Raw genomic sequence first — 16,890 nt, 5'->3', positions numbered from 1 at the left:
AAAGGTTCCTCTTTCATATCTCATGAGACTAATTGAATGTCTGGTTTTTCTTTCTCTGAAGCATCAGCCTTGCCTCAGATGTTTTGTGACATTTTTGCGATCTCTTCTGAAACTCCAGAGGAGACACGTAGCACTATATAATATTATAGATGTTATAGAGATTGCCTTTTAAAATCTTCAGAATTGAGCCATTTTTACCTTCCAATAACTGCATTTACTTGCATCTTTATCAAAACAGTACGTGTATCAAGCTGTGGATCAGAGTGATCAATGTACCTCAAATCTGAAGCGTCATACATCCAGTTCTTGAGAAGAAATAGAAGATCTGAGATGTTGTCATCTAGGCAATGATTGTTTCACTGGTGTTGTTTTGGTTGTATGAAAGTCGTGCTGTTTGACTGTGAGGCCGACGGGGAGGTGGTCTAGGGAATACCCCACATCACTGGAACATCAGCCGTGCCATGAAAGGACTCTCTGTGTCTTTCTTGATTGACACTCACTGTGACGTGGTCACAACAACATGACCCGTGAAGGTAGGGGGTCCTGCCTCTTTGTGCGACACCATCCACCCCCCACTCCAAGCTCCTCGGCTCTGACATTGTATGAATCTCTCTCTATTTCAGGGGATTTAGCCCTTAAACGCCCCTTCTCAACGCTACAGAAGTTCAGACTCCTGCCATCCACAGGAATGAGGGGAATGAGGAGAGTAGAATGAAAAGAAAGAATGGACTGAGAGCTTGAGGGGTAAAGAGAGAGTAGTAGTGTTAATGATTTTAGTTGTGCGGTAATTGCAGGTCGTGGCAAAGAGCACTGAGGAAAGGAAAACAAGCTTCTGACCATATAATTGTTAAAGCCACGATGGTCAACTGACTATTCTTCCAAAACCTGACTTTTTAATTCGTTTTTTTTTTTTATGTTACTTTGAATAATGGTGCATGTTGGTCTAAAGAAAATTAGTAAAAAAAAAACTTTGTTAGTTGGTAAAATCAAGTTATAATAATATCAAATATATAAAATTTTATATACATAAAATATATATGAATAAAGTTAAATATGTATAGGTTACATATGTCACGTTATGGAGATTGTGGGTTGTGAACCATTTCATGTTCACTTCAGGATGTCTGTTGGTGGTGTGTGTTTAGCCTATTTGTGTGTGTGTGTTTAGCACTGGAAGTGAAGGCATTTATGACCTAATAAAAAGCCACTATCTCTATTCTCCCATCTTCCTCTTTTCTGAAGATCAGAGGACGTCTCAAGTATACAACTCCTCTCACGTCTTAAAAATTCAGAGTATGGTATGTAGAGATTTTTGTGGTTTTTAACAGCCAGCTGAAATTATTCAAAAATATGCCACAAAATACCATGATTTTAACATGTTTTTATGAACATTCTGCTATAGTAAAAACAATATATTGACCTCATAGTACCACCTCAGTACTTTTTCATTGCTTAAGGCTTCTTTCTGTCTGTAATCACTGTAGTAGTTGTTGTTTTTCCTGGGCTGCTGCAGAACATCAGATGAATGATTTTTGTTGCTCTGGGTTTGACCCCTGGCGGTGACGTGAATGTTTGGAGTTAAATGGGACAGGTTATTGCTTTCATAGAGGGAAATGGCACCAGTCAGCTGAGCAGAGACACTATCATTGCTGATCTTTCCCCCACTACCTGAACTTTGGTTGTTTTTAACGTTTTAAGAGTGTATGCAAATCAATTCAAGCTTGCACTTGTTTTGAAGACATACGCAATAATGCCTTTCAACATCAAGCTAAACTATACAGTCTTGTCTGCTGTGCAGGTTCGTTCTGCAAGTGTTTTATACTTCAAAGGCTGCGGCCTGCACCATCATTATCTTATTATCATAAACTATCACTGCACTCTATCTATCTATATCATATACTATATCTATATGATTTTTTAATGGTTCTTTGAACACAAGGTGGAAGCTGCTACTTTCATTTTTCAATGTGTGAACCAAAATATTAAGAATGATATTAAGATAATGTATTAAGCTAGATGCTAACACTTGCATACAAATGCAATGGACATGCTAAGTGTAAATTTAAATGAAAAGCTGTACTATTTCAATAATAGTGCTATAATTGGTTTCATGTTATGGCCAATAACATACAAATGGCAATACATATCATTTTTAGTGATCTGTGTTTTTTTCTAACAAAAAGCAAACATTTCAGTAATTATTAAGTGAATTTAAGCATCACATTATATTAATATACTATATGAAGCATGGATAACTATTCATTATGAAGTCTGCTAAAGAAAGGTTAGTTTGAATGAGAAAAACAGAGGAGTATGGTGAAGGAAATTGCTCTTCTGGAGCTCTTAAAGATCATAAAACTTATATTTTATTTATAGTTCTCTCTGCATCATTTGTTTTAAGGCACACGGATTTAACAATGTTTCATATCTTTTTTTTGCTTGCTGCGGAAAGAAAAAGATCCCTGTTTTGTTCTTTTTCATTTCTTTTTTTAAATTTTCTCTCTCAGTCCTGTCTCCCGGCTGTGGTGGAGAGACTGTCGCCCCATAACTGCATTTTATATACAGATTACATCATCCTTACACCGATTACATCATCATATAAACATAGGTGACATCATAATGATTTCACCCCTTTCCATTACTGACCAGTAGCCCTTCACTGAGTCATGTTTTTAAGTGTGTATTTGATATGCGTGTGTCTGGATGGGTTTGCAGATGAGGATATGCTTTAGTCTTCATCATTAGCCGTCCATGGCTGATTTCAATTGAGGCTAATTGCTCATTTAAGGAGCGGTCTGGCTTAAAGAGACCGTTTCATCATACTGTCAAATATTCTTTATTTTAACAAAGTGTGTATCTTTCTCAGGCTGTTGCACGGAGGGCTCCATGAATGTTCGTCACCATGATGATGACGGACCAAATGCTGGACCTCTCGCTTCCATTGAGCAACGAGGTTCCCATGATGCACCACATGATCAATGGCGATGCACCACAGCAGGTGAGTTTAGGGAAGTCTATCTATTGCCCCCTTGATAGTTTTTCTTTAATTGGTTGGTTTTATTTAATATATTGTCAGTTGATGAAGATTAGATCTCACAATCTCTCATTTTAAAAGCAAGAAATATTCCTCCAAGTTACAATAGCTTTTTAGCTAAAGACTTCGAATTGCCCCTTGTTTGACACAGTGAATATGTGTGACATCTAGTCTTTTTTTTCTTTTTTCTTTTTTTACAGGTGATCTTGGTCCAGGTGAACCCAGGGGAGACGTTCACCATTCGCACAGAAGATGGGGCTTTGCAGTGCATCCAAGGTTTGTCCAATTAAGATTTATTTTCCACTGTATCTTCAAGTTAGCCTGGCTCCGCCCTCCTGCGTACTTCCGCTCAATTTTATTTCCCTTCAGTACTACGTCTGGGATTGTGGTGTATTCTTTGGTTTTCACCGGCCAAATTTTTGGCGGCCCAATCAGCGAACAGAGGGAGTGGCTGAGAACGATGACGTTGATGTCGTGCGTTAGAGTTGTAGGGTTACGTCACGACCAAAGGTTAGCGATTGGTTATGGCAGATCCAGAGTGGCTCTGGGCAGATCCAATAGTTTTAAACTTCAACAGAATACCCGCCTACAAGGAAGTTAACGCTTGTCAATGGAGAGAGGCCAGACTCTCTGTACAAATGAAATGGACGAGAGTCTGGTAGAACCAGGCTATCTTCAAGTAGCTTTCTGTTGCTAAATGTTGCTGTTCAAATCTGTGAATGAATCAGACCTTTTTTGAAGTGAGTCATGGTGTTTTCACTCAAGCTTTTGGCCAAATTGTGCGGCCATACAAACAAGCACAGCAAACCTATAGATTGTTTTTTTTGTTTTAACTTGTGATTTATTCTGATAAAAATTATGATATTTAAAATGTAAGTAAATGTTGTCGTCCTCCCCCTCTACAATGTTCTCTGTAATGCTACAAAACCGTTTCTAACCCTTTTGTGTGTTTGGCCAGTGGAGAGGCATTCGGTCACTGAATCCTTAAACTAAATTACATCTGACCTCATAATGTCTTTTTAACTTAATAAAGGCCACTGAATTCCCTCAGTAAGAGTTTTTCAAGTGTATGTAAGAGATTAAACGTGGATAGTCACAGTAGCCTAGACCACAGGATACTTGTTCCGACCGTCTGAACGCTCAAATCACTGTTTACACAGCTAAGAGGAGCTGCAATGACTGTTTAATTCAATTTGTCCAATGAGAATAGCAGAATCAGCAGCAGAGGGGTGATTGGTTTATGGTAGAGATGGAGCTGGCAGCTGGCCGACAGTGGAGCGAGAGAGAATGTAGACAGAGAAAGAAAGTCTGTACCTCACAGGTGTGGAGACGATGCAGTTGAAGGCCACGGTAATGTTCTGGCATGTTCGGGATAAGAACTTTGTTTAATTTTCTAATGTTTGTTCAATCTTTGCCAGGTGGCCGTGCCGCCTGGATAAGGCGAGTCCCCTGTTATTCTTTGATGTTGACTTTGCATTTTTGCAAACAATTTGCTGATAAATGTTTTCCCAGGGCTGGGCAGTGTACAGTTGGCTTATCTTATTAAAACAGTTCTGCAAAAAGGTATCACATACTATGTATGTAATTCAGAGCGCCTTCATCTAAAAGTGCAAAATGAAGCTAATAAATCACAGTAACTGACTTTAATTCTGGTGCGAATTTGCATATTGCATATTATATTGCAAAATCAACTTGTTGTTAAAAGTTTCTATATGACAAGTCTTCTAATTGGTCTTAAGAAATGAAGATTGTCATCATATAAATGTACTCAAACTTCACTGTTCAAAACTTAATCTCTTATGCTCACCGAGCCCGAAACTATTTTATCAAAAATACAGTAAAAACTGTATTATTTTGAAATCTAAATATATATTACAATTTAAAATAATACATTTCTATTATTATAAATTAGTTAAAATGTAATTTTTTCCTGTGATGGCAATTTTCAGCATCATTACTCCAGTCTTCAGTATCACATAATCCTTCAATAATCTTACTAATATGCTGATTTGCTTCTTTTCTTATTATTATCAATGTTGAAAACCGTTTTGCTGCTTAATAATTTTGTAGAAACCATGTATTATTAACATCATAAGTGTCTTTACTGTCATTTTTGATCAATTTAATGCAATTTTTGCTGAATAAGTTTTAATAATAAAAAAGTGTGTATACATACATACATACATACATATTTATTCAAAAGTAAGTAGAATTTTTTTTTAGCAGCTCAGCTCAGATAAATACAAACAGGGTGTCTGAACATGTGCAGTGTAGACTGCTTTGTTCATTTTAATGTGAGTGATCTAGTTTTATGAGATCTAGCTTTTATGTTGTTTTCGAGAAGTTGTTTATGTGGTAAGAACCCTGAGTTTTTCGGTGGAAACGTCTAGGCCAAGAGGAAAAGGGGCATTTGGGTTTGCTTTACAGACGTGCAGAGGTTTATGAAGCAGAACAACATCTGAATTCTACTTCCTCCTCTGAATCACCTTTCCTGCCGGTTGTAGGGCTTCTGATGGACATTTGCAGGATTGACACCAATTTGTCCTCCCGAGCAACCATCACAGAAATTGTGAGGTGTTATAAAAACATGTATTGCAGCTAAAGTTCATCACTTTGCATTAGTCCGGGTATCCTTACAGACATATTGTCGACTCACTCTCATCAGGAGGCCTGTAAAACATGCGCGCGCGCACACACACACACACACACGCCTGTATTTCAGAATAATTACCCTTTTTTGCTCTCCTCAACTTTATTTATTTGCGTGTTCTTGTAATCAAGTTAGTTCATCTGATTTTCTTTGTAAAATGCTCTCTGCATCCTTGTATTCTATCCCTATCTCTTTCCTTCACTCCTTTTCTCTGGACTGTGTAAATATGTTTCCTGTTGATGTGGCTTGGAGGCCTCCCCCCTCTCTGTGGCCCCCCAATCCCTCACCCCTTTCCTCCAGAACCGAGAAACAGACCTCCAAAAGGCAGATGTCTAATATTAACAGCCACGGTCCCGAAAAACCGTGTGCAAAAAAAAAGTGTCTCCTTTCTGACAGTCAAGAGAGCAAGAGGCCTTGGGCAGACGTTTAGAAGCAAAGGAAAACTTCTAAAAGAATGTGTACATGTGGAGATCAGGCACCGCTAACACATCACACCTGGCCCAGCGCTATTTACAGGTTAACCCTGTGCAGACGGCAGTCGCCTACGGCCTCAGGGGAGCCAAAATATGGAGGGTTTTGTCATCACGCAACTTGAGTCTTGGGGGGGGTACGAGTCCTGCTGCGTTTGATCTCACTTTAAGAGATGCTGGTCTTGATGAACATCACATTGCTTGCTTATGTTAAAGCATCCTAAAATGATGGCGTTCATGATCAAATTATTGGAAAAACTCACTCACAAGCGTTAATTAGTAGTAGTAGTATAACACTCTACTACTCAGAGTTATACTCAGATTAAGCCAGGATTAGGCCTGAGTTCAATTAGGACATTTAAGTAGCTTTTATTAACGTGCCTCAGAAAAAAAAACATTACTGATGTGCATTTTGAGATGAAACAATGGCACTGACATATTTTAAGATATGTCAGTTCAAGTTGTTTTCAGTTAAAACAGCTCAAACATGTATTTTAGTCTGGGACCAGCTTTCCTTGTCTATGAAAGGTGCAGGAAAGTATAGTGTTGTAGATGTACATTACATTTTTCAAAAATTAAAATACAAAAAACGTTGCTAGATTTACATTAGTAACTGTGGAAACCCATCATCACAGTCTTTGAAAAGGGTCCGTTATGTAGTGTGAAAACATCATAAAAGTAATAGTAGTAGTGTCCGGTATCAGAGCAGCAGATATATAGATAAACACATCTTTCTGCACTTACACCCAAACCGACATTCACACAGACAGTGGATTATATATGTGCAGAGATGCACATGCAAAGAGACGTTACGTTGATGCCTTCCACAGTAGCCTGAACAACAGAGAGCAGGAGTTCCAGGAACAGATGGTGGTTAGATTTATAAAAGCACAGTTTATTTCAAACTTTTGTCAAATTCAGGTTATTTTGCTCTCTCCATCTCGTTCTTTGTTGTTCCTGTTTTTCTTTGCACTGTTTTGCTTTTTATGGCATTTGCTGTTTTTTTTCCCTCGTTTAGTGTTTGACTGTTCTCATCTGGTCTGCGCTCTTTCCTGGTGGAGGAAACCCCCTCTGCCGCACAGATGATCATAGCAGAGCTTCAATTCCATTCCTCTGACTCACTCCGCTGAGGAACAGTGGATTTTTTGTGCATCATGGAACTGCAAAGAGAGTGAGAGAAAGAGAGGTCTGAGGAAAAGGGCAGCGTTGTGTCTCAGTCACGTCCTTTTCATGGCGTTCTCTCAGTGTGTGTTTGTGAATATGCCAGTCTTTTCGAAATCCGTTGGCACACTGGGTACGTTTTTGAACGAAAGCTCTCAAAGGAAAACTTAATTGCTTAGAGCTTGCTATTTCATACCTTAGGAGACAAAGTTTGACCCTGTTTGTTCTCCTTAGATTTTCCTAGTCTTATTGTGCATGAATCATTGGTGCATAATTGCTTTTCAAAACTTTCTACACCTTTGAAATGACTTTTCTTTTTGACTGAGATCATCTAGCCCTTTTATATTTCTACCCTGATCATGAGCAATCAGTTCCTGATGGATAAATCAAGTCCCGCCCTACTTATTTTGTCCTGATCGAATGTACTGTTTTACTTGCAAACCATTTTACTTCCATAATGTGAAGTTTCTGAGTTCTTTGTTTGATCTCTTTGAATTTTCAGGTTGAGATGTTTCTCCTAAAATTACTTGGGATACAAATAGAAACTACATCGAAATTAAAAGTATAGATTATGGCTGCACAATATATCCAAATAAAATTATTACAACATGGCTTTGTGATTTATCAAATGTTACGGCTGAGATTTAATTGAATGTGGCTGCGTTGTGGGTTTGAGAGTTTTGTGTTCATATAATATCGCGTGCAGCTCATGATCCAGTTTCAACATCGATTCATTTATTGAACTCATTTACTGAAACCATATATTTATTTGCTGGCAACCCATCAAAATAAAAGATTAATGGTTTACAGTTTGAAAAATGGAAAATTTTAAGATGTAAATATTAGTGTTGTATTTCTTGTAACTTATACTATTAAATATTTTTTATTAGATAGTTTATTACGTTACAGTGTAATAGTATTATTCCAGTATATTTCTTATTTTGTTTAGTATTTTTATTTAATGATAGTCACTAAAAACATAGTCATATTGAATAGCTCAAAGTAGGAATATGGCCTATGAAAACAATATATATTGCATAAAAATCAAGTATCTTGAATTTCTACTATTGTGCAGCCCTAGTATAGGAGATCTGAAAACTCTAAGGAAGAAAAACTCTAGTGTCTTAATTCTCAATTTACTCTCCTTTTAGTTTTGCTTGTGTCTAGGAGAAACAGTCGAGCTATTAACGAGATTTGTTGTAATTTTTCTTTCTTACAGCTTCTGTCGCTTGTTTCGTTTAAAAGTTTTCGTATCCTAATTCCTTGGTTTGCAACCTACTGCCGCCACATTCTCCAGAACATTACACAGTGGAACATTCCACCAGTTTGTTTTTTCTCCTCCTCCTCTCTTTCTTTCTCATTTCTCTAGCTCTTTCCCAGTTCTTTTTTGCTGACCTACTATTTTCAGCTACCACTGTGTCCTGCAGCAGGCTTTCTGCGTGCCTTCATGGGGCAGTGGTTTGGTAATCGTAGTCTCAAGTTCCAGGATAACAAGGGCTCGCATAAAAACAAACCCAGCAGATTGACACCCCTGGTCGTTGCCAGCAGACTGGCACAGTTTGCACTGCCCAGCCAGCAGAACAGAATGAGTGTGCACTTCACAGGAGTGAACTCAATAACCCTCCTCTGGTTTACTAACCTGTGCAAACCCACATCACAGATTTCATCAGTTAAAAAAAACATTCTTAAAGGGGCCGTTCACCCAAAAAAGAAAATTCTGTCATTATTTACTCGCCCTCATGAATTCTACGGAACAAAAAAGGTACAAGTTTGAAGAACATGCTCACAAAAATGTATCATATGACTTAGTTTTGCAATGCAGTGCATAAGGGTTACACAGTGCTTTTGTGCCATTTTTGAAGCTTGACAGCACCAGTTCTCATTTACTTTACATTAAATTAAAACAGTAGCTAGAATATTGTTCAGCAATTTACTTTTTGTGCTCTACAGAAGAAAGAAAGTCATACAGTTTTTGAACAGCTTGAGGGTGAGAAAATAATGAAAGAATGTTTGTTTTTGGGTGGACTATCCCTTTAAAATCAGGTCTTTGTATCTGTGTTTTCTTTATCTGCTTAATTCAATCCTGGGATATATTCAAAGTAAGACGCCACACTGAGTCTGATCTGTATCTGGAGTAACGTGAGCACATTTTGGACTTTTTAAGGATTTTTTTTTTGACAGACAATGGCACCATTTATGTATGTGACAGGCTTCATCCAGACGGGGCAGGTCCAAAAATCTCTCTCTCTCTCTCTTCCTCTATGTCTTCCTCTCTCACCCCCTCTATCAGTGTTGAGTCTGAACTGTAGATCAAGTCAGAGCAAAGGAAACTCCTTCCTGAGTACAGAGCATGTCAGAGCAGGTCTGCATTGGAACTCTCCTCTTTCTGCCTGTTTATATTTCCATACATAACTTTAAGGGCCAGATTTACTAACAGCTTGCGCCAGATCAAACCCTTTTTTCAAAACTACTGTCAGGATTTACTAAAGACACACAGTGAAAAATTAGCGCTGAAAAGCTGTGGACAGTAATTTTTGCAGGTTATCTTATTGCATATGCATTTGTAAGAGTGTCCCTTTAAGGCACAACATTTATGGGAGGGGAGAGTATTTAAATGAATCATGCAAGGCGATTTATTAATTAAGGTTTGCACTCGTCAATTTATTGGTATTTGGGCCATTATTTTACGCCTAAAAAAAGCATGTCTTAAACCAGACGCTAATTTGCGCTGCTCTCGGTAGATTGCGTTGGTCATTATGGAAATGATCCGGTTGCGTCTGTGTTCTTTTAATTTGCACGTCGTCAGTATATCACGCACAGAACTTTCCACTCCCATCGGCACTTCTATAGAATTGGGCTCTAACGCTAATTTGCCCTATTTAGTAAATCTGGCCCGAAGAGTTAAACATTTCTTACAGAGGTCATGAATTGAGAAATCAAATTTTCCTTGCTCTTTCAACATATAAAAAGTTATTGTATAAAAATATCCTGTAAGTTTAAGTACTCAACTTCCTCGTTAGTCCAAAAACGGCTCGTTTCGGATTTCGTCACATTATTACGTCACAGTGTGACAAAAGACCGCCTCTGCAGAAGAGGGTCAACACCGCCTTCTACATCACTGCCTCTTCAGTGATTCACACATATCATGTAGTAATAAATAAATAAGAGACTGATGCAAACACAGGATAACTCTAGCAACAAAACCATGGAGATGTCTCCTGAGGATTACAAGATGGTTTGCAGTGCCAAGTTGTGGAAAAACAGTCTTTAGTTGTGATCCTAACATTCAGAAAGCATGGATGAACTTAATTTTTAACGAAGTTCCAGTCTCCCGCGTCAGTAAGACAATGATCATTTGTTCGCTTCATTTTACTGTGGATTTGTTTTTAAACAAGACACAGTTCGACGCAGACTTTTGTTCACTGTTCAGAAGGGGCAATTCTGCCCAGTCCAGCAGTGGAGGCACAAGCTGATCTGGCGTGCAGGGTTGGAGAGGAGCTCGGGAAGGTACGGTCTGCCTCTTACGTCATTTTCCCTTCCCCTCCGCTGGGGAATCTCCCCACACAAGAGCCCCTTCAACCCCACCGAGGTCATCCATGTCTCGGAGCCAGCTATTGAAATCATTGGCCAGCAGCTATAAATCAGAAGTGCGTCTTTCTCGTTGCGTGATTCACTCGAGCTTCCGTTGCTATTGGTTTTTTTTTTTTTTTAGGGATGTTGGGTGGGGAGAGGGTAAAGTTCTCAGCCTGTTAACTCAGGATGGGAAGCATGGAAATGAAAACAATGCCTTGAAACACCAGAGATGGCCTGGCATGATAGCGACACCCTGGTCTAATTCTCTGAATGGGCTTTTATCAATGACACTGGGAGTAATTCAGGTCACTCCTCGGACTCGTCCACAGCGGGACTAATCAGCTGCTGAGAGCGGAAGGGGGGGGAGCGGCTGGAGGGTAGCCGTGAAGTCGTCTCGTTTTCCTGGAGGGCTGTTTGCATAACTCTCTCCACGCAGGAGCTGAATGAGTCCGCGGACGGTTTTTATTGCACATCCTGAAAGCCAACACCCTCCCACTCCAAGCATGCTGGGAATTCACAGCCAAGCGCTACATATCCACAGGGCTCACCGTTCCCAAGGCAGGGTGGATCTTCAGACAGACTGTTTGGAATATTGCAGTTTTTGGGCCAATTTGCTTTAGCTTTGAAAGGTGGGCTTTGTCTTAGATTCAGTTGAATCAACATCTCCGTATCCCATAGCAAAGAGTTCACAGCCATATATCCCTATCCACAGTGGCCAATATCTCAGTTTAATATATGACCAGCAGTAAACAACAATTTCAGTAAACATTTATTTAATTTATTTATTTTACAACTACTTAAATTTCATTAAAGTATTTTTATTTATTTATTTATTTTGAAAACAGTATTTATTTATTTATTTACTTCCTAATTTGTGTATTCATTCATTCATTCTACCAGCACTTAAATTTCAGGAAAGTATGTGAAATTAATTTATATGTAGAAAAAATATTTATTTTAGCAGCACTTTTTTATTGATTGATTGCACTTAAATTTCAGTACAACTTTCGAAATTATAAAATTGCATTACCCAGTGCCAAGATTGTTGGTATTTTTTATTTTATTTTAAGAACTATTACAAAAAAGCAAAATATTACTTTTTTTAATTGGCATATGTGTTCTAGTTATCGTCTGATGCCAGATGGCTGAGTATCAGCAAATTAATGAGTCTGACTCTGGCCAGTATATCAGTCTGTCAATAATTGACACAGAAATAGTTAATTTCTTAAACATTTAGTCAAACATAATGTGGTTCAGACTTACAGGAGAAATCAATTTTACATCAGGAGGTTTGGAGCACAATATGTTGAAAATGGAGAACAAGACAGTGGAATTTGTGTGTTTGAAAGAAATGTGTAAAAGAGCACACACATGTCTCTTTTTATGAAAACATTTGATTAATATTTACAGATCCGTGCCAGCAGCCTTGACTGAGATCTCTACCTGTGGGACCTTTAACAGAGTGTGTGTTTGTCTGCGTTGCCAGAGGAGTGTGTCTCGAGGCAGTCAGCCAAGAATACTGCACTAACTTTCATTAATGCAAATACAAACATTTCATGGTAAATATTTAGGACTGGTATACACCTCACCCTGTGATTCGAGCCTGTGTAAATGCAGTGAGGAAAGCATAGCTCTACTGTCTTTTATTTAACAGTGTTTGGAGTTCACCCCAGGCGAGTTACAACAAAATGATCTTTGCATCATATTTTGTTATGATTATGTCTCAAGATGCCATTTATTTTTCAGTCAAAGTTTAGTTGTGGGACTATATAATGGTGCTTGAATTAGGATAGATTGTGTGAAGGGAAAGAATTGAATGCCTCCAGGGGCTGTGAAACACAAATACATCCCTTGATCAGTGAGTCTGTTGGATAAACACTTCGGCTCCCTGAGCTGTGAATTTTCCTCGTTGGATGGAGAGAGACAGATAGTGTTTACAGCAGGAACAATGGGGCATGCAATTACAGACACATGAAAACACACACTGCATGTGCGGAGACACACACAAACCCTCTCCAGAGAAAATTACAATCTCTTATATACATAATCAGATGGACTGCAGGTCTGGAATTCTGGTGTTTTATCTGGCTGAAAGGAATAACAGAAGACATTCTGATAGATGGGTCGCATTATAGTACGTCTTTCAACATTTGTCCAACCACTAGATGTTTTCCTCATTTATGAAGATGAATCAATATGATGCAGCTGAATGTTGTGTTCTTCATATGGGTTGTTTTTTATGTGCTCGAATGTGCTCTCTATTAGTCTCTCTATTATTTTTGCTCACACTTAGGGTTTGGGATTTGTTCTAAACCGTCTTTCTAGGCATTTAGACTAAGAAAAAAAAAATCTGCTAGACTTATATTGAGGGAAGGCACAGAATATCATCAAGACTTAAAGAGATAGTTTACCCAAAAATGAAAATGCTGTAATTTACTAACCAAACAGTTGGGGGTTGCCATGATTCCATACTATGGAAGTCAATGGGTACAGTCAGCTGTTTTGTTACCCACATCCTTCAAAATATCTCCATATCTTTTTCTGTGTTTAGCCGATTAAATAAATTCATACAGGTTTGGAACAACTCTGGTGAGTAAATGATGACAGAATTTTTTTTTATTTGTGTGAACTACCCCTTTAAGGGTGGTCTCTTTTGACATGGACCTGTAGACAACGACCTAGAACCCCTTAGTAACCCTAGCAACACCCTAGAAACCACCTACAGCACCCAAGCATTGTGGTGGCAAGTTTTGGATTGGCCTCTTTCACATCTTCTGTAGAAAATATAAACATTAACGATATAATGAAAAATAAACATTTTCTCAATTGTTGGCAAACTATGGAGCTATAAAAAGAAATGTGCAGAACATGGCTTAATCATTTTAATGAATAATGTTTCTTTTTTAAATTTTTTTATGCACCATGATGGTGCTTTTCTTTCACTTTATTTACAATTTTTGTATTTATTGATTTTCTGAATTTGTTTTGATTAGAGCTGCACAATTCTGAATGAATTGATATAGATTGATATAAATGTATATTCTGAATAGACAACCAAACTAAATAAAATGCAATTTACTAGAGGTTCTGACCAAAAATCGGGTTGAACGAATGATTCAATGACTTCACTTGTTTCATTACACTTGAATTGAATTTCTTGAATGAATGATTCAATGACAAATACATTAAGTCTTTTGCCACCACCTACATGTGTAACAATCTAATTTATATATTTAATTTGAAGTGTCAAGTTACTTTTAAAAGGTAATTTAATCTATATTGATTGCTACCATAGACATCAGTGTTTATATCCAAACTATAAACTTGTATCCCAGTACTACTGTGATAATTTGAATTATTGTAACATGAAAAATATGAAGCTTTGTGAAGCTGTTTTATACCTTTGACAACTGCTCTCACTGGGGCAGCGGCAGTGGCAGCGCCAACGCAGATTTGAGAGTTGTGTGATATCTTTTGAGGAACATTAGGGTTGTTTTCTCTTGTTGTTTTTCTTGAAGTTCAAGACAAGTATAAAATCTCATCAAAAGTCTCCATCTGCTATCCATATATTATTCTTGTTGTCCAGGAGAAACAACTGAGATGTTAGTGATCTGATTTTCCTCTCCTATGGCGTACTACACGCACACACCATCCCAAATTGGCTTGCTCAAAAACACAGATCAGATTTGCAATCCCTTGCAGAAAAAAGCGCTTTGTTTCTTTGCCCAGTGGCCCTCAGATTGATGCAACACATTCCTTCCAGAAACATCCCTTTCTTTTGCTCTTTTCTGCCCGTCGTCTCCCTGTCTGGCCAAGCTAGCCCTCCAATGTGAATTAGTGGATCTTACTTCAGAACTGATAGTTTGTGGAACACTGAACTTCCGTTCTGCTCCTCTGCAATCTATGTATGTGCATGTACGTGCTGTCGATCACGGTTTCTGTAAAAAGAACAAACCCGAAAACACCACTTGGCAGCTTTTTCTCTAGAGTTTATCTGGAGTAAAAGCAAGAATTCACTCTTGAGGACGTGCACGCACATGTACTTTGGTGGTGTGTCAGCGGCCCCCAGGACTGACTGAGTGGACTTTATGAAGTACCCAGCAGGCCCTGCATTGGGGGAGAGAGCTTCTCTCTGGAGCACAAAGAGGGGTTTGTTCTGCTGAAGAGGCTCTCTTCCTCGACAGCCTCCTGAGAAGCCTGGCAATCCAGAAGCTTTACCCCCCCCCCCCCCTTCAAACTTTGCTCTTCAAACTTTTACAATTGCTCATTCTTCCGGTTATGGATGCAAACAAACATCTTTCCCTAAGTGTTAACCTCCACATAACTCTTTGTGTTCTAGACATGAATGATACCTCAAATCTTGGCTTGAATGTGTGCTATTACTTTTCTAAGTGGTCAGAATATTTTTGCCTGGCAGATTATAAATGGGCTGAAAAAAATCTTATAGACCAGAATCATAGAAACTTGATGGTCAGCTCTTTCTACTTGAACCAGTTAACATTCATCTAGCAACCACCTAGAACACCTTAGCAACACCCTAGCAACCTCCCATGACACCCTAGTTAGCATCGTGGGGGCGGGTTTGGATGGGTTAGCAAAGCTGAATTTTTTTTTCATATGATGTATAATTAGGGCTTCCAGTTTAACATGTTAATTTATTGTAATTAATAAATTTTATAAAATTATAAAAATATTGTTAACACTTTAGTTTAGGTTCCATTTCTCACCATTTTCTCACCAATTAGTTAGTTAGTTAGTGAAAATTAGAGCCTAATCTAAAGTGTGACAAAAAAAAAAAAAATGACTTCCCTCTGAAATGCACATTTTAATTATTTTTCTCATTTCTATCCCAATATTTCTATCCCAATATATAAATCTCAGAAAGATTTACAAACTATTGGTAAATAAACTGCTGTGGACTGTTGGCCAGACTTAAGTACAATGATTTGGAGATAAAACAAACAAACAAACAAACAAACAAGCAAACAAATAACAATATATTGACTTCTGAAGCCACATTTGTGACTTTTCAATGCTTTATTGCTCGTCTAGAATTATGTAATATCTTCGAATTATCTCCATTTGGTGGCTTTTCTCAACAAAATTAATCAGCATACCTTGTACAGTCTTATTTTAGTATTATTTATATACTATTAGTATTTATTCATATTTTGAATTGGCTTTAATATTATATTATTTTCAGTTTTCATTTTAATTTTAGTTTGTGAAAATTTGTCATCTTTATTAGTTCAAAATTTTCGTGTAGGTTTTCAATCTAATATTTATATTTTATTTGATGTCAGCTTTATTTCATTTAATAAAAAAGGATTTGTAATAACACTGATCATGTGCATATTTTTTAAGCCTTAGTATTTTAGTTCTGTTCTGTCTTTCTATCCTTAGCCTTCACGCCATCCATCCCTTCCACCCCTTCAATTGAAGTAGAGGAATGCTTGTGTTGATCTCTCTCTCTCTCTCTCTCTCTCTCTCTCGCTCTCTCTCTCGCTCTCTCTCTCTCTCGCTCTCTCTCTCTCTCTCTCTCTCTCTCTCTCTCTCTCTCTCTCTCTCTCTCTCTCTCTCTCTCTCTCTCTCCCCCCCCTCTTTTCTCATGCGCTCTCTTTTTTTGTGGGTCGAGGATGAAAGGGCCCTTCATATTAAGAGCCTCTGATACAATCCTGTCACTCAGTCACCCAGCTCCTCAACTTTCACAGGAGCGAGAGAGAAGGAGGTCTGCAGCTGCATACCTGTGCAAGACCCTTTCCAAACACGCAGAACAATCTGAATGGATTTTGTTGTGCTCTGTACACGTCGCCCCGTGAAAAGGTTATTTTAAGCTGCCGTGCGTATACACTCATGTCCTGGTGAAATGACCCACACACATCGCTGTGTACACAAACCCTTCCCCCGTCCCCTCCGCTGAAGAAACTCCTGTGAAGCCCCTTCAATACAAGCACAAACAGGGTCTTATTCAAACCCGGCAACCGCTAGCCGGAGAGATACTG

At 38.3% G+C, this 16,890-nt stretch overlaps 1 protein-coding gene and 1 long non-coding RNA gene across 3 annotated transcripts in view; both read left to right on the top strand.

The window, feature by feature from the left end:
* fndc3bb (fibronectin type III domain containing 3Bb) overlaps positions 1 to 16,890 on the top strand; it is a 65,748-nt gene that overhangs the window by 9,785 nt on the left and 39,073 nt on the right. For both annotated transcript variants that reach the window (XM_082183381.1, XM_082183380.1), the window contains exons 2-3: positions 2,867 to 2,998; positions 3,235 to 3,310. In XM_082183381.1, the coding sequence (XP_082039507.1) occupies positions 2,891 to 2,998; positions 3,235 to 3,310 (184 nt within the window). In that variant the 5' untranslated portion in view covers positions 2,867 to 2,890. The remainder of the gene's footprint in view (positions 1 to 2,866; positions 2,999 to 3,234; positions 3,311 to 16,890) is intronic.
* LOC309508883 lies at positions 6,906 to 11,942 on the top strand. The gene is made up of 2 exons (XR_014209733.1): positions 6,906 to 8,225; positions 8,312 to 11,942. It is a non-coding gene; the product is annotated as an uncharacterized lncRNA (long non-coding RNA).

The sequence above is a fragment of the Leuciscus leuciscus genome, assembly GCF_965113295.1.
Source record: "Leuciscus leuciscus genome assembly, chromosome: 11".
Lineage (NCBI taxonomy): Eukaryota > Metazoa > Chordata > Actinopteri > Cypriniformes > Leuciscidae > Leuciscus > Leuciscus leuciscus.
This window is presented reverse-complemented; position numbering and strand designations above follow the sequence as displayed.